At 34.4% G+C, this 22,785-nt stretch overlaps 2 protein-coding genes across 3 annotated transcripts in view; one reads left to right on the top strand and one right to left on the bottom strand.

Annotated features, from left to right (window-relative positions):
• The window catches only part of LOC136034826 (putative regulator AldR), a 34,818-nt gene extending 12,033 nt beyond the window's left edge, over positions 1-22,785 (bottom strand). The window contains exon 1 of the mRNA XM_065716266.1: positions 22,640-22,785. Within this exon, the coding sequence (XP_065572338.1) occupies positions 22,640-22,702 (63 nt within the window). The 5' untranslated portion in view covers positions 22,703-22,785. The remainder of the gene's footprint in view (positions 1-22,639) is intronic.
• Positions 852-19,293, top strand: LOC136034828 (U6 snRNA-associated Sm-like protein LSm8). 2 transcript variants are annotated; one of them, XM_065716269.1, is made up of 4 exons: positions 852-967; positions 7,553-7,593; positions 11,288-11,415; positions 19,158-19,293. In XM_065716269.1, the coding sequence occupies exons 1-4, from the start codon at positions 937-939 to the stop codon at positions 19,246-19,248; spliced, it is 291 nt and encodes a 96-aa protein (XP_065572341.1). In that variant the 5' UTR covers positions 852-936; the 3' UTR covers positions 19,249-19,293. The 2 variants fall into 2 exon arrangements, with proteins under 2 accessions (XP_065572341.1, XP_065572340.1); XM_065716268.1 differs by lacking the exon at positions 852-967 and having other exon boundaries at positions 7,504-7,593.

The following is a 22,785-nucleotide window of genomic DNA, read 5'->3' as shown; positions in this document are numbered from 1 at the left end:
CCTCTTCGCCATCATTGCTGGTTTGTATAATTTTACAATTATTTCAATTCTCCAAACTCATATTTAACAACCAAAAATTTTAAAATCAATTTTTCTTTAGGAACATGATAGTGGTAGGAACGTGGTCTGCAAAAAAGAGTCGAATTCAAATAATTTTCTAACTAATGATATTTACGAAATAGAAGGAGTCATCTAAATATTGTTGGAACACCGAATTCACATTCAGAAAATTTCAAATACATCTATGGTGTGTTTTAATTGAGTCTATTTAAGCTATGTTTTTACCATCCCAATAGCTATACATCTCCTTTTTTTCTTGCAGAAAGAAAATCATTAACTTATACAAATTTGTCATACTCCTAACTGAGTGGATAATTTGAAACATAGATCATTCAGAGGTAATTGAAAATAGCATCTAAAACAATAAATCCAGCATAAAATCGGAAATGTAGATCGTTAAAACAAATAAAACATTCATGGTTATTTTGTAAATAAAGAAATTTGTAATTTCTTCTTCTTCATAGTTTTGAGTTTACCTCACTTGAAGTATATTAATAAACACCTCCATTAAAAATGATAAATCTCTAAGAAATAGTCCCTTACAATATCCTATTACTCATGGAAGGGGATTGTTAGTCAATTTGATGTTAGGAATCAAATTAATCCTGGCTTGGGAATTAATTTTATGACTCGGAGTGACGATGAGTTATTCGAGTTCAAGTCACTTGGTGGTAACGATGTCTCACATAAATTCTTTACTGAGGCAAGGAAAGGCTTGATCTATGGTTTGATAATATTGTCTTTTTATGGCTTGTAGTCTTGTGGTATGATTCTCGATAAGGAATTTTTAAGTGGGACCAGAGAAAAGGTACCTTCGACAATTACAAAAATATAGATGTCTCTAACCGGCAAAATAACTAAATTAGAAAAACAAGCATGGCTAGTACACTTGAGACCTACCTAAACCGTAAGTTCTGTCTCTGCCTTATATCAGTCGTAACTTTAGGAGAAAATAAGCACCAGTGTATCCAATTCATGCTTTCTCCCCATAAATTAAATATATTTTGGTCTTTCAGCATAGACCTTTATTGAGGGATTTCCTCATCTTCTGATTTTTTTTCCAGGTTCTTCTAATAAAAATAAAGAGAAATATATATATATATATATATATATATATATATATATATATATAATATATATATATATATATATATATATATATATATATATATATATATATATATATATATATGTATATATATATATATAAACCCCCTTATGGTTCCAGTTATAGCCCTAGGAATGGCATTATTGCTACATTTGGTGTTGATTTACATTTAGGCTCACTCAAAAGAAATAGCCTACTTACAATTTGTAAACAGCTTTGAAAGATTCTTAAATGCTTTCTTATATTATTCCTAAAGGCACTGCACTTGTTTTTACCCCCCCCTCCCCTAATATGTTAATATAGCCTAGCACCTAAACTGTATGTTTCCCATACTTTTTTCTCTTTTTTTATTTTGTCAGCATTGCTTCTTTACTGTAAATCTAAGCTATTTGCACTAAAGAGCAACATATAGAAAAATGCATGAAACATATATAATTTAGGCTATATATTTGCAGGTTAGGGGGGAACTTAAAGTAAAGTAAACTAAAGTAAAGTAAGATTTGGTAGGCTAATTGTTTAGTTTCATCACAAGGTGTCTAAACTGGAAACTATGCTGCAAAGTTTCCATACTATAGCACAAGAAATACTAATTCTAGAAGCACATCCATTTCTAGTTGACCCTTCTCCTCAATGGGGCAAACTAAAAATGTATGAACTGGGCTTGCTTACAGGTAACATTATGTATAAATCAAAGTGTATTAGTCCATGAGCTCTGCAGGCAACTGGGTGAGGTCTGTTTTCTATGCTTATTTCATAAATATAGAACACAGACCTTGCCCTGCTACCCACAGGGCTCATGGACTACTACACTTTGCTCTATAGGTAATATTACCTGTATGCAAAATTGGAAATTTGTTTTCTTGAGAAACAGCCCAATAGATATTGATGGATGTCCATCAACTCAAAAGTGAACCATCTTGGATATGAACATTATTGGATGTGTGAGTTTTTTAATTATCTTTTCACTTCCTACTATACAGAAATTACCAGTGATAACTAGAATTAGTATATAAAATATAATTTAGTTAATATTGTACAACCCCAACTTTTCCCTTGGTTTCAAAACCTTGCCTACTTTATGCATTTTTAGTTTGCCCATGTAGTAGGAGGGTCAACCAGAAATGGATATGCTTCTAGAATTAGCATTTCTAAGTGCTATAGTGTGGAAACTATTCTGCTTTCTAGCATAGTTTCCACTTTAGACAGCTTGTGATGAAACCAAACAATTTATGTGGAAAAAGTCCTTTTGAAGTTAATTTTCATTTCCCTAAACCCCCTAATAAGACTGCCAATCACCTTGCTTCCATTGTTCAAAGTACCCCCCCTTCTTTCCACTGGCCCAAGTCTAACCATTTCTCCAAATATCTCCTTCCCCCTAATTTCTCCCTTTGATGTTATAAATAAACTCCTAAAGCTGAGAAAATCAAGTACTCATCCCTTGGACATTTCAGTTGACTTAATTAAACCCTTTTCAGACAAAATTGCTGAGCCTTTATCAAATATTTTCAACCACATCACAAAATTTTTATAACTTCCCAAGTTTCTGGAAACAAGGTTTTATAACACTTGTCCCAAAAAATGATCCATTCTGACTTTTGCCAATATACACCCCATTAGACTCACTACTACTGGCTTAAAGTTAAAATTTGAGCATATGTTGATGTCCAACAGTTTGATAATTTAAGGAGAACTTTCACCACCCATTACCTTATGAACTTAATACATACCCATATGAGTAACATTGAGAAACCAAATATTTGGCTAACCCCTGTCTTAGTTGATTCCCAAAAAGTTTTTGACCTGGTTGACCACAACACCCTAATTTGTTCACTACTGGTTAACTTTGAACTTGACTCTCTCTTAGTAAGTGTTGTTGTATTGTTTCTTCTAAATAGACATCAAGTTGTAAAATACAAAAATATTTCCTCTAACCTCCTCCCTGTATATTGTGGAATTCCTCAAAGAATCTAGTAGGGATCGCTTTTATTTCTAGCCATCATTGACAATATTAATAAGGAATTCCCCTAAAGGTGGAAATACATAGATTAATTGTTGATCCTTTAAGTATGTCAAAGAAATATTAAAAGTGACCCTCTCAAAATCCTAACCCATGTTTTGGATGAAGCTAAGAACCTAAATATGAAATTAAATTCCACTAGATCAAATAAAATCAAAATGAATTTCTTGAAATCTACTCGTATTTTCCTTGACCCTATCCCACTCAAAATGCTTATGAAATGTGTTAAAATCCTTGGTGTCACAATTTCAAATAATCTTAAGTGGGACATGCATCTTTCAAATATTGTTAAACATGCAAATGTTTTATTATATATGGCAAAACCTTTGAACAAATCTAATTGCCCAAAGATGCATTCCCTCCATGTTTATTTATCATTTATCAGGCCATTATTGGAATATGCATGTCCAATCTGGCAGTTCAGTTCAGTTTATTAACATCAAAAATAAATGGACAACAATAACTCTCTACCCCTACAAGGCTCCATGGCCTGTCACATAGGGGCCATTACACATTCACAACTTTCAAGTGAACTTTGTGACAAAATTGAGTTGGTCCAAAAGTGGGTACTCAGGATGATCTACAAATAGAGTAAATTTCTATAATTCTTCTTTGGGAAATCCGCACACATTACCATGTTAAAAGAAAGGAGAGAACAAATTTGTTTGTGTTTTTCTAAATCCACAATATCTAATCCTTGTAGTGAGGACATCTTTCCCAATTTTCATGACCCCATTAGATCTCAACTCCCCTGCCTAGCTTTCTTGGTAATTCCAATGTATTCTCTGATCCATACCATTACCAAAAGGCTCCAAAAAAGTTTTATCCCCTTTATCTTGGATTACCTTAATAATCCCTGAGGTATGTCCAGCGCTAAAATTAACTCCCCTGTCCATTATTTTAGTTGTTACTGTATGCTCAAAATAAACATGTTTTTTTTTATCTTTGGTCACTTTTATTTCGCCCATTTGGGATATTCATTTATGCTCTATTTCATTTTTGACCTTGTCTTTGGCATAATCTTTTCTTTGATTGTAAATATTTTATTTTGACAGGTAATTTGACTGGATTTTAAGTGCTTTTTGATTTCACAGTATTTGATATTGGTAACAAATTTGCAATGTTTTTCCTCTAGCCTGTGATTTTTCTTCATCCCTCACCCTTTCTGTTTTTGCCATTAATCACATAAAGTTCATTTTGTTCTTCTGTGTTAAATTTGTATTTACAATTTTTATGCTTGATTGGTGTTTCTTTTACTTTTCTCCTGCTGTATTATTCGTTCCTTTGTTTTGCTTTTTCTTTTCGGACATGTGAGACAAATTCGGCTCTATTAGAGCTTGTGATGTCCTGTTAAAAATAAATTATCTTAAGTAATAAGGAAAGAGTAAATTTACTAGCTTGAACATACTTTCACAGACATTGTCCAGGCTCTGGACTCATTTTCGAAAGTTTCATTTACCTAACTTATATGCTTTACAAGATAGTAAAAGTTTATCATCTAGAGTTTTAGCCTACCCAAAAGTATTGCTAACCAGAGCTGATCTTAAGGAATTAAATTTCTTGAGGGTTTCAGGGTATGGTATTTGAGCCAACTGTGGAAAGTTTAATTCAAATATCTACTACCTTCTTTGCCCCATTGTAATAAATTTGCAAAGGTTAGAACCTCTGCTGGGGCAAGCATCAACCTTAAATTAGTCCGAGGAACAGCAAACAAGATATTATTATCTTAAATTGCTCTAAGTGCAATTTAAAGTAATACTTTTACAACTACTAACAACTCACCAGGGCACCAAGCTGCCTGAGGCCAATACAGCTATACATGCTCCTCCTCCATCCCAATCTATTCAAAGCCTCTGTCTTTACACCTTCCCAGGAAACCCCCCTTTCCTTTAAATCTTTTTTTATGACATCATCCCACCCCCACCACAGATAGCCTGTTTTCTGTTTTGCCCTAGACAGTTCGCCAAAAAACACACTCTTTGGCAATCTGTCATCTTTCTTCTGCAGAACATGCCCTAGCCATCTCAATGTTTCTCTCATTATACCCATAGAATGCAGGATTGAGCCTCACTTTTTGCACAACCTACTGTTTGAAATGTTGTCAGTCAGCCAGTTACCCAGAATAATCTGTGGGCAACTTCTCTGGAAAACATTTAGCAAATCTTCATCTGCTTTTTGGAGCGTCCATGCTTCAGAGCCGGATTGACCTCTGTTATCACTATTGCTTCCAATATTCTAATCTTGATGTGCAGACTTATCTTCCTATTTTTCCAAGCTTTTCATCCAAAAAGAATCTGTCTTTGATTACAATTTGAAAAGGTGTGAAACTCAATGAGTTTAATGTTACCTATTAAAAATTTTTCGCATAAGAATATTGGAATAATTTTAGAGAAGGGAGAAACACCCCCAAGAAGGGAATGATCTTGATCACAAATACATAAGTAAATTTAACATCTCCAAAAATTATACAGTAGAGGTTTGAAGCCTCAGTGAATACAAATTAAAAGTTTTCGCTTTTCTTTTTTTTAAGAAGGGTGGCCAGGGATGCACTTTGTTTTTGTTTTTTCCTAGGATGATTGCATTGAACCAGAGATTGTTTAATGTTGGGAGAGTGATTGTTATTGTGCCATGTTTAAGTGTCAGGGAATATTGCACCACAGCGGTGCCATTTTACACTGCAAAACAATAATTTTGGAAAAAATAGGGCCAACATGCCATTCAACAAATATTATAAGATAAATAATTGATCTAGAACTATTAAAAGTTAGTGTATGTTTCCCTTAGCTTTGAAGGCCATATTGACTTGTAGCTGTACATTTTTCCCTGAATATATATGTGGTCTATTTCAAACAAATGGGTATTGTTTTCAGTCTATAGAATAATTCCAATGGCTAACCATCATAGATTCATATCACCTACTAGCAGGAGATCAATGGATCTTTCAGCAGGAGTGCTTAAAGTCTTCAACATTGTATTTTAAGACACAATTGTTGCAGCTTTTTGTGAGAATTTCTTCTAATCAGTATGGACAGGAGGAGATGTACCACCAAAATGTTGTTAATTTAGGAAACTACTTTTGAACAAAGTATGTATAATTGATGCTGGTAGGGCAATATCACTCTTCATATTGCGTCAATATATTTTCATATGAAATAAAATCACTTTCATACACTCATCTTGATAGAAGCAGGAACTAAATCTTGTATTCTCAAAAAATAAGAGTTTTCCTAATTTTTTAAGTATTTTTTTCTTGAAGAAAAGATTAGCACTTATAATCCATGAAATTAGTCTTGTAATTTTATGCTGCTCTGATATTTGGTCTGAGATGTACAGAGAAGGATCGCCATTTATGCTAGTTTTCCTTTTGTGTCAGCAGCTTTTCATTTAAGAGGGTTAATTTTTGTTGGTAGGGAAGATAGTCAACTTTATGGGATCCAGACCTTTTTCATTACATATTATCCTACTGCTAATATTACATATTAGCAGTAGGATTCCTTGTATTAAACGTAATGGGGCTAAATAACTTACTTAATATTTGTGTATTTATATTTTTTCTAGTGAAGGCTTTTGTCAATGTTTTTTTTTATAACAGACAAAATTTTCTTCCCAAAAGGCTTTTAGAAAACAGCAAAACTATCTTACATTTTAATATCTCCTTTTTCCTCCCTTTAAAGAGGTCATTCTGGACTTTTAAAGTTGTTTTTTGGGTCTTTCTAAGTTTAAAAATCTGGGATGCAGACATAAGTTTGAAATTAAAGTTGAGAAGGTCATACCACTTAAATTTTGAATAAGTAGAGAGGGACAGATAATGGAAGATACTGAAAAAATTACCCATGTTGATAGATATAGTTCTTAGTTAGTATTATTAGTAATGAAAGTGGATGGAGTGGAAATATCAGATTGCAAGGTGCAGGGATGTTCTTCATGGTTTCAAGAAGTTCAGTGGAATAGGAAGATGCTTAGTCAGAAGAATATCAGCAAAAAGCAGGACGTCCTTGAATTTGGTATGACGAGGTTATAAGAAAAGATTTAAAGGAGGTGGGAACTTCATAGAAAGGAGCAAACAGTGAAACTTCAAACAGTGCAAGATGGAGGATGAGCGTGTGCAGCTCTGTTAGCTTCAGGCAGCTTGGTTTGGCAATAAGTTGTTAATAATAATGGCATTACTACGAAAATTGTTAGTAAGGATGGTTTTGTCTATAGTTGATTTCAAAGCTTAAGCCACAAGATCAAATGTTTTGCTTGTTTCGAAATATATAAAAATGTTTCTTGGGGAAAGGTCATTAATTTTATAGTCCTTGGCAGAGTTCTTCTTCCCTTGCTGAATGTAGATATGTTGCAAGCTATATATGTTTCTTTTTTTTCAGACATTGTGTCAGTTATAACAAGTGATGGCCGGAATTTTGTTGTAAGTTTAACTTTTTCAATGTTTTAAGTATTATTTTAAACACACACAATAGCCTATATATGGCAAGATCTGAAAAAAAATTAATAGGGATTCAGTCCCCGGTATAGATGAATTACTGGCTAATTTATGAAAGTGGGGTTGAGCGTGGCTACTTCCCGCGTTAGCACCAACTTTTTCAACGTTGTTCAAAAAACCCCAGTCGCGAGGGAAATGAACAACTTCAATTGTTCTGCCATTATTCAAGAAAGGGGATAGATTTCAGCATAGTAATTATAGAGGAACACATTTAGGGAATATAGTTAGTAAAGTACTGTGTGGTTGATTATATAGATGAATAGGTAAGAATTGAATACGTTAGGAAGGACGCTAAAAGTAGATGGGATAGACTCTACATAGTTTCTTTAGATTTAAAAGGAGCATTTGACAGAATAGATCGAGTACTCATAAAGGAGTCATTATGGCTCCTAGGCCTACCCAGTAGGTTCGTTTTGAGGTAAGCGATTATGTTAACAGAGTATTCAGATAGCCAAAAAACAAAGTTATCTCTATAATTAGAATTTCATCCTGAATCCAAATATGACATTCACTTCCGTCGCAAATTTGATTTTTAGCTCTTTATGCACCCTCAAGGATGATGCCTTTTTCATTTGTTTTAGATGCAGTTTATATAGATTTGTTGACAAATTTACCTCTATAATCAGAATTTCATCCTGAATTCAAGTATTACATTCGTTTCCGTTGGAAATGCAATTTTAACCTAACCTCTCTAACCTTACTCAAATTAATCATTTTTGAGGGTCTGTAAGGGGCCAAAAATTTAATTTGCTACAGAATTGAATGTCATATTTGGATTCAGGGTAAAATTCTGATTAAAGAGAGAAGTTTTTTCTTTTGCCTATCTGAATATTCTGTTCATATATACGTTTACCCGTTTTAATATTAGTAAAATGTGTAGTTAGGTTGATTGTTAGGGTAGGTTTACAGTTTTCTCGGCTGGTTTATAGTAAGGTAGGAGTAAAGCAAGGTCATACCCTTTCCCCTAGACTGTTTTCTCTGTATATTAATGGATTGTAGGAGTTTTATATTAGTAAAGAAGCTCTGCTTTTTTGGTTAATAATTTTAGTTTGTTTTCCCCTCTATTCGCTGATGACATAGCTTTAATTGGAGATTCGGGAAGGAACTAAAAAAAAATATTAGATATTTGAAAATGAAGAAGTTGGAATTGAGATGATAATTTTTGTTTGAGCGGAGAATGTGGAATTTTAAAGACAGTTTTGATTACTTGGGGTGTAAATTAGCATTAGTAGGGAGTTGGGGATCACAAGTAAACTTTATGGCTAATAAAGGGCAAAAATTGTCATGGACTGTTGTGGTTTGTATCGACAAGTTCGCTAAGGCCTATAGGTATAGAATATGTTAGGCTACAAAACAGGTTGTTATATCTGTCAGATTGTACCAGTTCTTCATTATGGTGCTAAAGTTTGGGGAGCAGAAAAGGCTATTAAGTTAGATAGGATACCAATGAATCAAATAGTTCGTGGGAACGAACTGTAAGTAAGGTGCAACACGGCTCAATAGCAACCGAAACTTTAAGACACGAAATTTTGATATAAACAGATATATTAAAAGAATCGGCATATTATGTTAATTCCGAATATATAAGATTCATCAAGTTTAATTTCACCCATCAAAGGCTACGAGCCTGAGAAAATTTGCCCAATCTTCGAAAAAGAACCCCCTTAAAAGTCAAGGAATCTTAATGAAGATTACACCATCAAATTCAGCGTATCAGAAAATCCTTCTGTAGAAGTTCCAAGCTCCTATCTTCAAAAATGTGGAGTTTTGATTTTTTTTTTGCCAAAAGAAAGATCACGGGTGCGTGTTTTTTTTTAATGTTTCCCCCTGGGGTGTTCTTATCGAACTAATTGTCATAGAATATCAAGAGATGGCTCATTCGAACAGAAATTCAAAGTTCTAGTGCCCTTTTTAAGTGACCAAATATATTGGAGGGCAGTTTGCCCCTCTCTTTCAAGTTGTCAGATCAAAATTCTAAGATAGCCATTTTGTTCAGCATAGTTCAAATGTCCAACAAGAATGCTTTTGATGATGATATAACTTCATGGTCCCTAGAGAAAGGGCTGCAAGTATTTTCGGACATATTGGTATCGGGCGTTTTTTAAAGCATGGTTTTTGGCCTTCTATATGATTATTTGACGAACCTGTCTTTGTTAAGGCTGATTATGGTAATTCTTAACCGCCGAAATTTGAGCGATTTTGAGGCAGGATTTTGAAAGGGAAGGGATTTTCACAGGAAGAGTTTTCCATGGGAAGAAAAGATTGTTGGGAATACTTTCCATGAGAGATTTTACACAAAGGGGAAGGGATTTCCTGGCATTATTTGAAAGACCGTAATAAATTGAATAAAAAAAAATCAACTGGAAGTAAGGAGCAACATTAAAACTTGAAACGAACAAATTATACCGTATATGAGGAGGGATGCCACCCCCCCCCCCCTAAAAAAATTAACAAGTATTAAAATATAAAATTATGTTCATTATATATATATATATATATATATATATATATATATATATATATATATATATATATATATATATATATATATATATATATATATATATATATATATATATATATATATATATATATATATATATATATATATATGTAAAAGACAATATTTATATATATATATATATATATATATATATATATATATATATATATATATATATATATATATATATATTGTATTATATGTTGTATTTGTATTACATACTTTTGTTGTTGTATATCAGAATATACCGTTTTCTGTAGAATTTGGAATCTTCTTTTTTTTCTTTATAGTTAAGTCTTCTGGAGACAGAAATAAGAGATAGAGAAATGGGGGGGGGGGGGTGGAGGAAGTCAGCTACCCTTAATAATTTAGTCCAGGCTAAGTAATCTGGGAGATATCCCAATATATATATATATATATATATATATATATATATATATATATATATATATATATTATATATATATATATATGTTATATATATATATATATTATACATATATTATATATATATATATATATATATATATATATATATATATTATATATATATATATATATATATATATACATATATATATATATATATATATATATATATATATATATATATATATATATATATATATATATATATATATATATATATATATATATATATATATAAAGTAAAATACTGAAAACTGTCAATTCCTGCTGGGTACTTTGCATTGATTCTGACTGTTATAGAGCTAAGTGTACATAAAGAAGCCTCTAGAAAAAAGTTCGTGGGAACATTCCAAGGACTGAACTTCTGAAACCTGAAAATATCGTGTATCTGGCCTAAAATTTTCTGATCTTGGCCTGTTTTACCAAAGAGTTTTGGAATTCATTTAGTATTCAATCTTATACATGCAAAGTATTTTTTGTACCAACAAAAAAAGAAAAAAATTAAAAAGAAATTTGCTTTAATACGATCAATCTGTGTAAAAAATATCTCAAGTATTGTGTAAAACTTTGTTTAACAAGTAATTTGCAAAAATTGAAATAATTTTTATCTACACAATAGCCCAAATGGATCGTTAAAACAATATATAAGTACACAGTATGACTTATCTAAATTTGTTTTCATTTCAGGGAACATTAAAAGGTTTTGATCAGACTATAAATGTAGTGCTAGAAGAAACACATGAACGAGTCTACAATCCTAATCAAGGTGTGGAGCAAGTTCCTTTAGGTCTCCAGCTTCTCAGAGGAGATAATATGTAAGTTTAATACTATATGCATAGTCTTACAAACACAAATTTAGATGAAACCAGTGACTATGAAATCTTTGTGGCGAGGCTAAATAGCCAAATTTTCATAAAATTAATGTTGCTTTGATTTTCTGAGGGAAGTAGGGGAGAAGTCTTTGCAGAAAATCTTCCTATTGGTAAATCGCAACCTTTCCTAAAAAATCACTACCTTTCACAAAAAGCTAAATGGTAAATATCTAATTTCTTTCCCGGAAAATAGATTTAAGAAGTGCTTCAGTGACAAACAATTCGTTAATCAACCCATAAAAGCGCTAATTAGAAAAAAATTAAATCTGTTCAGAAATGGTAAACTGGAGGAGGCTAATAAACTAAGAAAAGCAATTAAAAAGGAAATACATAAACCTGCCCTATCCTACTATAAGAATAAGGTCAAAGAATTGTTTACCAATAAACCAAAAAATTGGTATTCCAATGTAAAAAAGTTGTGTGGTAGGAGTCTAGACCAGCTTGATTTCAACCTACCTGAATCCTCAGAACTTACTGCTAATAATCTCAACAAGTTTATTGCTTCTGGGATAAGATAAGATATTTATTTCAAAAAGATCACTGTCACAAGCCCTCAAAGGGCCGAATTCGGACTTCGGAGTCGACTAACAAAGCAAAAAAAGAAAAAAACACTATTAATAATGAATAATCAAATTACGAGTCAAAGAAAAAAAAAGAATCGGTCAAACTAAACTTGAACAATACAAGTCAGAAAAAAAGAGAAGGGGACAAAATAATCAAATAATACAGAAAAGAACAAGAAATAAACATATATATCTACAAATTAAAAGGGACACAAAAAAAAGTCCAAAAACTCACAAAAAAAAGAACGAAGCATAAAACACACGAAAAACACACATGGATTAAAAAGGAAACTAAACCAAAACAGCGGGAGGCAAGCAAATTAGTGCAACGACCTAAAGCACCTCACATGAAAAACAAAACAAAAAAGGGGAAGAAACTAGTTGGCTATTTTATTTATTTTTTCTGTGATGAAGGGGACAAAGGTTTTTTTTATATCTGGAAGTAACGCAGCGAATGGGGGACAAAACTGGGATAGGCTCGGAAACAGCTCAAGGCTGTCGTAATCTGGATGGCGAGTGACGTTTGGGGAAAATACTTGCTGTCCGAGGGTTCGTTATTGTATTTTTGAAAAACGGAGGCACAACGACGACCTCCTTCACTCAAGGGTTTCCAAACTAGCTTTTTAGGAGCAGAGAGTAAGGCACCTTGCCTTCTTTGAAAATTATTCGCAAGGCTCTTTTTTGGATTGACTCAATTTTGTCTGATTCTTCACGGGAGATGCCAGGGTGCCAAACTGGACAAGCATATTCAAGATGCGGGCGGACAAAAGACGTGTACAACCTTAAGGAGCGAGAAGGGGGGATGCTATATTTATTTAGGAGCTTAAGGAGGTCGATAGACGCATTAGCTTTATGGATGATGTCTTTAACGTGGATGTCCCAATTTAAATTGGAAGAAATTGCGACTCCAAGTAATTTAACCGAGGACGCATAAATTTCAGGAGTTATAGGATTAAGAAAACAGGGCGAGGATTTGAGGAAACAAATCGGCATTATCATGGACTTAGAGGGGTTTACTGTCATATCTAGGTCAAAAGCCTTACTTCCAATTTCATTGAGGATACTCATAGGGTCGCTAATACTCGAGGATAAGAGCCGAAATACTAAAAGCAATCAAGACCCGAAAAAACCACAAAGCCCCAGGTGAAGACGGCCTCCCCCCGGAACTATACAAACAATGCCCTGAGGTCACTGCTGAACAGCTCCATGGCATTCTCGAAGAAGTGTGGAGGACCAACACTTTTCCAAAAGATTGGAAGACATCAGTCATCCTCCCTTTCTATAAAAAACGAGACAAAACCGAATGCAAAAATTACCGCGGAATAAGTCTCATAGACATTGCAGTCAAAATTTTCGGGATCATACTCTTAAACCGCTTCAAAGGGGCAAGGGAGAAAAGAACTCGAGGAAATCAAGCCGGCTTTCGACCAGGTAGAGACTGTACTGATAATATCTTCGCCTTTCGCCTCATTATCCAGCAGTTTAGAAGGTACAACCTACCCATGATTTTGATATTCCTGGACTTCGTTGCCGCCTTCGACTCTGTCACTCGCCAGAAACTTTGGAAGATCCTAGAGAATGACGGAATGCCGCTGAAGTTTGTTGAACTGATGAAGGCATACTATGACGCGTCAGTAAGCCGAGTTAGAGTCTATGGCGAAGAAACCAAAGAATTTCTGGTTCAGTTCGGAGTAAAACAAGGGTGTGTCCTCTCTCCGACTCTGTTCAATTATTGCATCGATTGGGTGCTTGAAAATGCTCTATTGTCTTATCCAGGAGCGCAGATTGGACAGAATCTCTCACTGACTGACCTCGATTATGCGGATGATGTTGGCCTCCTGTCAGACCCTGTAGAAGCCCAAAACATGCTTGACAGCGTTGTGGCCTGGGCAGACCTGATCGGCTTGAAAGTCAGCACAGAGAAAACGAAATTCATTGCTATTAACCACGAAACAGGACCATTCCCACTAACTGCCAACCAAGTTCAGCTGGAAAAAGTCAACCGTTTCACATACCTAGGCTCCCAGCTTTGTACTGACGCATCTTCCGACGCTGATATCCAACAGAGAATACAGAAAGCGAAGACAGTCTTTGTCTTCCTACGGAAACCCTTATGGAATCGCCGCGAAATCAGTGTCCGAACGAAAGTTCGAATTTACATGGCATTAGTCCGCACCGTTCTCCTTTACAGGTGAGAAACATGGTCGGTAAAACTACAGCAAGAGAATACACTTAAGGTGTTTGAGCATACTTGTCTGCGAAGAGTTCTCAGAGCGAATATGCGTCGAATGTGCAATATTCAGAGAGATGTTGTGCTCACTATTAAAGAACACCGTTTGAAATGGTTAGGCCATGCATTACGGAAACCGCCAGAGTACCTGCCTCACCAAATACTTCTAGTTGAGCCTATTAGCTACTGGTAGAAACGCCAAGGAGAACAGAGGAAGAACTGGTGGAACCTGGCCAAGTCAGACCTTGAACCAATCGGGGGTTTCAGAAAACTCGGTCACAGATGGTCAACACAGTGGCTCGCTTTTGCAGAGCAGCTGGCACAAGATCGAATAACATGGTCCAAGAAGGTCTCTAAGATCATCGATGCCGGGCGAGGTGGAAACGCCTGATTCCCGCCACAAGTACAAGTAAGTACCTGCTTTCCCCTCCATATCTCCGTCTCAGATCAAAGGAAAAATTCGGATACTGCGAAAAACAAGTGTCTACCCTCTAGGTATCCCGTTTCCTCTTATTAGTGATTTCAGTGACTTTCTTTCAAAGCCCTTGTCTGTTATTTTCAATGAGGTTACTGAGTCTGGCCAATATCCGCAAATTTGGAAACAGGGTTTCATAACCCCCTTTAAACAGAAAGACTGAAACCTTAGTTTTGAAGGTGTTTGTCCTATTTCCCTCACTTCTATATTCTCTAAACTATATGAAGGATTTCTTGCGGATTGGCTAAAGGAGAAAGTCCTACCTTTTACTGACCTGAGACGATTTGGGAACATCAAATCCACTTCTACTTCCCGTTACCTTGTTTTTCTTACTGACTCAATTGGAAAAATTCTCGAAAAACCGAATTGCTGGCTAAATTTAATTTCCATTGACCTTCAAAAAGCATTTGATCTTGTTAACCACTATGTTTTGGTTGAGAAACTTGTAACTGATTTCAATATTGATCCTTTCCTGGTTAAATTGGTTGCCTCCTTTTTATCAAATAGATCACAGGTAGTCTAATACCAGAATCATTATTCCAGTCCCCTCCCTGTCCACAATGGAATACCCCAAGGTACTCTCATAGGTCCCCTCCTTTTTTCTGTTACATAACCTCGCTAAGGAATTTCCCGACAGATGGAAATTTGTGGACGATCTAACGATTGTTGAAACCTGCTACCGAAACTTAGTAAGGAATCTTATGAGTATCCTCAATGATATTGCAGATGACCCTGCAGTTTTGGACATAAGAGTAAACCTCTCTAAATTTATGATAATAGCAATATGCTTCCTTAAAACCTCACCTCTTTTACTTAACCCTATCCCCCCAGATATTTCTGTGTCTTCCTTTAAGTTACTTGGGGTTACAATTTCCTCCAATTTAAAGTGGGATATCCACGTTAAAGATATTGTTCATAAAGCTAATGCGTCCATGTCCCTCCTTAAGCTCTTGAATAAATTTAACGTCCCCCCATCCCATCCTTTACGTATCTATGCTTCCTTTGTCCGTCTGCATCTTTAATATGCATGTCCAGTTTGGCATCCTCCCCTGATGAATCAGAATAAATTGAATCCATTCAAAAAAGAGCCTTGAGGACAATTTTTAAAGAAGCTCAGGTACCACACTTGCTCCTTCTAAACAAGGCCAGGCTGGGATCTCTTGAGCACAAGAGAGGAACGTTGTACCTCCGTTTTGCAAAAAAAATGCAATAATAAACTTTCGTAAGGAAAACATTTCCCCCAAAAGACACTTCCCATCAGACCTGCCACGTACTGTTTTTGAATCCGTTCCTATCTTGTCCCCCATCCACTGTTTAACCTCCAGGTATGAAAAAACCTTTGTTCCCTTCATTCCTGATAAAATAAACCGCTAGTTTTTCTCTCTTTTTTCTTTGGTACTGGTGATGTTTTATGTTCGTTTGATTCTTTTGTTTCCTCCCCTTTGTTTATATGTTCTCCTTTAAAGCTTTTCAATGCTAATTTTATCTCACTCTTTTCTAGTTTTGTTTTAGTTTTTACTTTTTTAACTTTCTGACATTTTCCCACTTATTTTGCTTTTTTTTTTTACTAGTGAATGGACTCCAACGACTCCTACGACTCCAAAATACGAATTCGGGCCTTCGGGGCTTCTGATAGTCATTTTTTGAAATGAAATATCATTAAATTTGCTTGTGTACTTCGGATTTTCTCCCTTATTTTTGCATTTAGTTTCACTTACAACACCTTAAAATGTAAAATGTACCTAAACCTTTGTCATTTATTTAAGGTCGTTTGAAGGTTAATCAAGTGTTTAAGTTTGTCTGAAGGAATTGGAAGATAGTTTTGATGAGATCAGGGATACTACTCCAGACGAATATACAGCATCAAACAAAGCTGTTTCTTAGGCCCTGAGGACTAGACATTATCATACCCAGGAGTATATACAGAGTATGATTTGCTTCGTATGAAATTTGACCCTGATTTTGCCTGTAATAATGTGTTACATAAAAAAGTGTAACGAGAAAAAACTCCTTTTCAAAACTACGAAAAAATTTGGAAAAAAATCTTTTCACCGCATCGAAAAAAAATATATCAGTCGCCAAAGTTTGGAACAAAATGATCCCTTCCACTAAGCGAAAAACGTTGGTGGCCTAATAAAATCATAGTGGAACGCGGTTAAAAAGGCCAACCAATCCTTTGGAAGGACCCCAGATATGAGAGGAAGTAGGAGGATTGGATGGCTTGATCGTTAAACGCCATAGGGATTACGGGTATCTTCGTGGAAGAAAATGGTCATGTAGTTCCTGGGTGCCAAGTTGAGTTGATAAACTGGTTTATGGCTTCAATTGCAAACGAAAAATCCCCCATCCCCCTCGAAGTTTCAAAAACAATCATATTTTCTGGCTATTTAATTTCCAAAATAGAAATATCAATTACATTTTTCAGAGATGAATACCCACCACCCAATTAAAAAGTCAATCCAGTCGAGTTCCCCAATCCTAAACTTCTTTTTTTTGTACGAAAGTTTGAGCTCGTTTTTTGCAGTAGATAGGAGTTATTGGACGATTACATGGTCTTTGGCAGAATTCTTGCTAGTAGTCTACAGATTAATTTTTTTCTTGCCTATATTTTTTACTTCTATGTGAGGTTGTATCAAAACATTTGCGCACTGTTCTCATTGTTTCAAAATTGTTCTGGCGGATCACTAGTCTGAAAGATTGCTTTATTCAGTCAGCGACTTAACGCTCAACGCGTATTGCGTAACAACTGAATAATCACAAGTTTTAGTGATATTTTTCGTTGGCTAGTTATTACTTGTAATATTCACGTCTCCTTTTTTGTGCTGACTAGTTTCTTTTAAGATGAGAAAACTGCTAAAAGACTGTGTAATAGTTTTGTGACTCTTATCTACTGAATAAATCGAACATACAATTCAAGGCGTCATAAAAAAAAAGAATATAGGCTTAATTAGCAGTGCTTCAAAAAAGCTAAATTCCAATGTACTTTTGGTGAACTATTTTGGTTTTTATAGATGTGATAGTATCGTGAGATGTCTCGAAAAAAAATTGAGTCATGAAAAAAGCCTTTCCTTCACGGGGGTCCACCTGCATAACCTCTTTTCAAATGGTGCATATTCGTCATTAATTTACTAAAACTGTTAAAATCAATTAAATTACTCGGTAAAGTTTACGAAGAACAAGACGGCCTTTCAATATCCCGCTGTCATTCAAGACATATACAGTTCAAAGTCATTAAAAATATTTAACACAAACATCTGATGTAATGTTTCAAGCCATCCCAGACAGGACCGGATTTAAAGCTTTGACGCTTCTAGGCCAAAGTGTCCTTGCCGCTTCGTTTTTGCGAGGTTTTCGGGGAAATCTTTGAAACTTCGGGAATAGTGGAAAGACTGAACAGAACACAACTGATGATAAATGTAATGAAACAGAGGTGATACCGAACTCTCAGCTGCCATTCTTGGGAGACATTTGACCGTCTATAAGTGGCCATAGAATCCCAGTGTTGTTTTAAAATAATTTTTCCGTGAATAGACAGCGCAGCGGCGGAATGCATCTGGTACTTTGATGATAAATCACAGCATTCTAGTTTTTGTCAAGAAAAAAGTCACTCATTGAAATTTTTTTCAATTAAAACCAAGTTGTTGTGGTTATCAAGCCATGGCTAGTTGTAGGAAAAGCCAAGACAGATAGTCCGAGTGAGTGAGAGGCAAATCTGGCATAGATTGGGCCTTATTGGTAAATCCTGGCCTGATGACAGACTAGTACTACTGCGAGTTATGAAATCATGCATACAGACTAGAGTTATACAATTTATAAAAAAAATAGGACGAGTTCATTGACCTCCTTCCATTTTTTCTTCAGTAACAATCGACAAAGGCAAAAAGGTTGAAATGCAGCTTCATATAAATATTTAGCTTCAAATTACTAATATTTGCCCTCACTCAATAATTAGAGCAAATCGATCTTTTCTGTGGGTGTGGTTTTCTTGATAGACATTATAAAAAACAATTGGAAGCAGTTTCTACTTAAAACTAAATAGACTTTCATTACATTTTTTTTTCAAAGAAAATAGTTAACCTTTACATCTTTTCTGACTACTAAATTGAATTTGTCCACGCAAAGTCTGGTCGATTAGCCACTCACTTTTCTTATAATCTTCATGTACAACATCTTGTATATTTTATCTATCCATTTCTTATTTACTTTTGTTATAAAGTCTTTTATATATCATGACACCAATTGAGTAGCTAATTGATTATGCGTAGGACTAGTGAATGAGTGTGGTATATCATATACACATGCCATTCAGAACAGTCACAACGACCACAGTTCACAAACTTAGTGACCCAGAAATAGAAAGAGTGAGAGAGCATTCAAAAGTCGTTGTTCATTCAATTAATTATGCTTTTTATTTTAGCGTTTTAATTGGAGAAATTGATGAAGATTTAGACGGTCGATTGGAATTTGCAGCATTACGAGGTGAACAATTGCCATCTCTTGTCCATTAAAAATGTCTGTATTAATCTTTATTCTTAATAAATTTTTATACACAACAGACGATATCATAGAAAGGTATTGATTTGTTTAAATTGAAAGAAATTATTGAAGTAATCAACCAGTGAATGATAAGTAAACTTTTTTTCAAGTTAAAATTTTACATTTTTTGGAAAAGGAAAGACAACGGATAAATAAAAAGGGTGAAGTAAGGAGATGAGAAAAATAGACAAAGATGAAGGAAGACTTCATAAATTCGATTGGTTTTTGTATACTATTAAATAAAAAAAACAAGTTTTTGTAACGGAAAGTAAGGAGCGACATTAAAACTTAAAACGAACAGAAATTACTCCGTATATGAAAGGGGCTTTTCCTCCTCAACGCTCCGCTCTTTACGCTAAAGTTTCTTACTGTTTTAAAAAGTAGAGTTAAGAGAAAGGGTCAAACTTTAGCGTAAAGAGCGGGGCGTTGAGGAGGAAAAGCCCCTTTCATATACGGAGTAATTTCTGTTCGTTTTAAGTTTTAATGTCGCTCCTTACTTTCCGTTACAAAAACTTGTTTTTTTTTATTTAATTTCTGGACGTTTTTGAATTAATGCATGTTTTGATCTTGGCTCTCCGCACATAAATAATTAAAACAAAATTTGCATACTAATTAATTGCAATTAATCGGAAGATTTTAAGAAAAAAGCAGCGAAGGAGGAGGCCTAGTTGCCCTCCAAGTTTTTGATTACTTAAAAAAGCAACTAGAACTTTTAATTTTTTACAAACGTTTTCATTGGTAAAAAATATACGTAACTTACGAATTAACTTACGCAACGAACTTATATATTCGTAGGTTTGTATTGCGTATATGAGGAGGTTCAACCCTCGTCGATACCTCGCTCTTTACACTAAAGCTTAGATTGTATCCCAATTCCTTAAGAATAACCTCTGAATCACAAAGACCGTAGAATAAATAGTTGAAATTACTAAAAATACTTTAGCGTAAAGAGCGAGGTATAACGAGGAGGTTTTTTGTTTGTTTTAAGTTTTAATGCTGCTCCTTACTTTCAGTAGAAAAACTTTTCATATTTATTTTTCCATTGTTTTTTCAAATAAAGCTAGAAAACCCTGCGCCCCCTTCATTGAAATTCTCTTCCCCCATGAGAAGTTTCTCCATGGAAATATCCTCCCACGTAACCCCCCCCCCCCTAAACCAAAGAAATCCCCCTGAAAATGTCTGTACAGTTCCCAGTAACCATTACTATATGTATACACAGGTCAAAGTTTTCAACTTGCAGCCCCTCCCACGGGGACTGCGGGGGAGTAAGTCGCCCCTAAAGACATAGTTATTAGGTTTTTCGACTATAGTGAATAAAATGGCTATCTCAGAATTTTTATCTGGTGACTTTGGGGGAAAAATGAGCGTGGGAGGGAGCCTAGGTGCCCTCCAATTTTTTTTGGTCACTTAAAAAGGGCACTAGAACTTTTCATTTCCGTTAGAATGAGCCCTCTAGCAAGATTCTAGGACCACTCAGTCGATACGATCACCCCTGGGAAAAAAAAAACAAATAAACACGCATCCATGATCTGTCTTCTGGCAAAAAATGCGAAATTCCACATTTTTGTAGATAGGACCTTGAAACTTCTACAATAAGGTTCTCTGATACGCTGAATCTGATGGTGTGATTTTCGTTAATATTGTATGACTTTTAGGGGGTGTTTCCCCCTATTTTCTAAAATGAGGCAAATTTTCTCAGGCTCGTAACTTTTGATGGGTATAACTCATCTTGATGAAACTTGTATATTTCGGCATCAATATATCAGCATTAAAATGCGATTCTTTTGATGTAGCTATTGCTATCAAAATGCCATTTTTTAGAGTTTCGGTTACTATTGAGCCGGGTCGCTCCTTACTACAGTTCGTTACCACGAACTGTTTAATTATTGGCAAATACCTTTGGATATTATATTTGGTTTATCAGTTTATCTTAAATAGCACGATTCTGTGTACATATATATATATATATATATATATATATATATATATATATATATATATATATATATATATATATATATAGATATATATACATATATATATACAGATATATATAAATATATATATATATATAAATATATATATATATATATATATATATATATATATATATATATATATATATATATATATATATATATATATATATATATATATATATATATATATATATATATATATACATATATATATGAGTCCCTATAATAGTGAAAAGCCCCTATAAAAATTTTGAAATTCTAACAGGAAGCTTTTCTTAATGTATTCTTGCATTTATCCTCTTAAAATACAGGTTCTAAGCAATTAGGCTAATCAATTTCTCCCACATTTCCATGCAGTGATGCCCCTCACCCCTACCCACCCACCAATGCTGGACGCATGTACATCATGACCGTGAACCTGATATCACGTTCCCGCTTTTAAAATAGAAATTTCCTTTTAAACTCCTTGATATGTCATTAGTCAAAAATATTTGGCTGGCCCATTTAAGTTATTTGTTTGCTACGTGAATATGAGCAACTCTTAGGTCCAACTACTATTATTACTTACGGGGTTGGATCAATACTTAGGGGGGTCCTAGTCTTATTGTCACTTCTAAGCCCTTTATAGAGCATAGTCTATCGAAACATTGAAGTCAGCGTGAAAGGAAACCAAAACCAGGAACCAGTATCTGAAATTTCGAACTCCCTATTAAGGCCGAGGTCGCCACCAGCTGTGATTTACTACTGAATTATGTGGGGTTTTTATTTTCTTTGAAGATTATGGGATTTTTTAATTTTTTCTTAAAAAAAATACGGTTACTTCGAGATTGGCGGACCCATAGTAGAGTTGTTAATTTGTTTTGGTTACGATGTTTGATTGCCAACCAGCTGCAAATTGCCAGCGTCGTATATCCGTGCCTTAAGTTTGTCAAATTCTCTGTGATATCACCAACTTGCATTTACAATTTATTTGCACTGTGTCTATGGAATATCGCTATTTTTACGTCTTCCCCATATTTGAAAGACCGTATTTTTCAGTTTTTGCCGGGCTTTAGTGAATCCATCTCCGCGAGAGTCGAATTAATATTCACTTCATTATAAACACCTTTATATGGAAAGTTCTTCGTTATATAAAAGGTTCTAAATAACTAAACACTTGAATAAAAATAAAGCTTTTAAGGTTTTTTTCTTTGAAGGCATTGAGCCTTGCCCCTCCCACCTATTAAATTCATCTGATATCTCTAGCTACGTCCATACTTATGGACATCCCTATCCTTTAAAAGATAATTTTTTGTTTGATTAATACAGTTAAATGAGCATCGTGCCCGTAAACTGAAGATCTAGAAAATGTGTTACCAAGAAATTGTAAAATATTAATGCTTACCTTAGTTAAAAGTAACAAGTATTTCCATATGACTTGTAAATTTTTTTCACAAATAACTAACATATGCTAAAGCATTTGGGAAAAAACCACAAAACCACAGCTTATCGACACTACTCAATTCAATGAACTTACGAAACTTTGCTTTG

The sequence above is a fragment of the Artemia franciscana genome, chromosome 13, assembly GCF_032884065.1.
Source record: "Artemia franciscana chromosome 13, ASM3288406v1, whole genome shotgun sequence".
NCBI lineage: Eukaryota > Metazoa > Arthropoda > Branchiopoda > Anostraca > Artemiidae > Artemia > Artemia franciscana.
Note: the sequence above shows the minus strand (reverse complement) of the source record. Positions and strands in the feature narration are given on the sequence as shown.

Coding starts and splice junctions, on each gene's coding strand:
- LOC136034828 (XM_065716268.1), top strand. CDS start 7,519: ATGTTGCAAGCTATATATGTTTCTTTTTTTTCAGACATTGTGTCAGTT. Junction 7,594..11,287: donor GTGATGGCCGGAATTTTGTT/GTAAGTTTAACT, acceptor TTTTCATTTCAG/GGAACATTAAAAGGTTTTGA. Junction 11,416..19,157: donor CTTCTCAGAGGAGATAATAT/GTAAGTTTAATA, acceptor TTTTTATTTTAG/CGTTTTAATTGGAGAAATTG.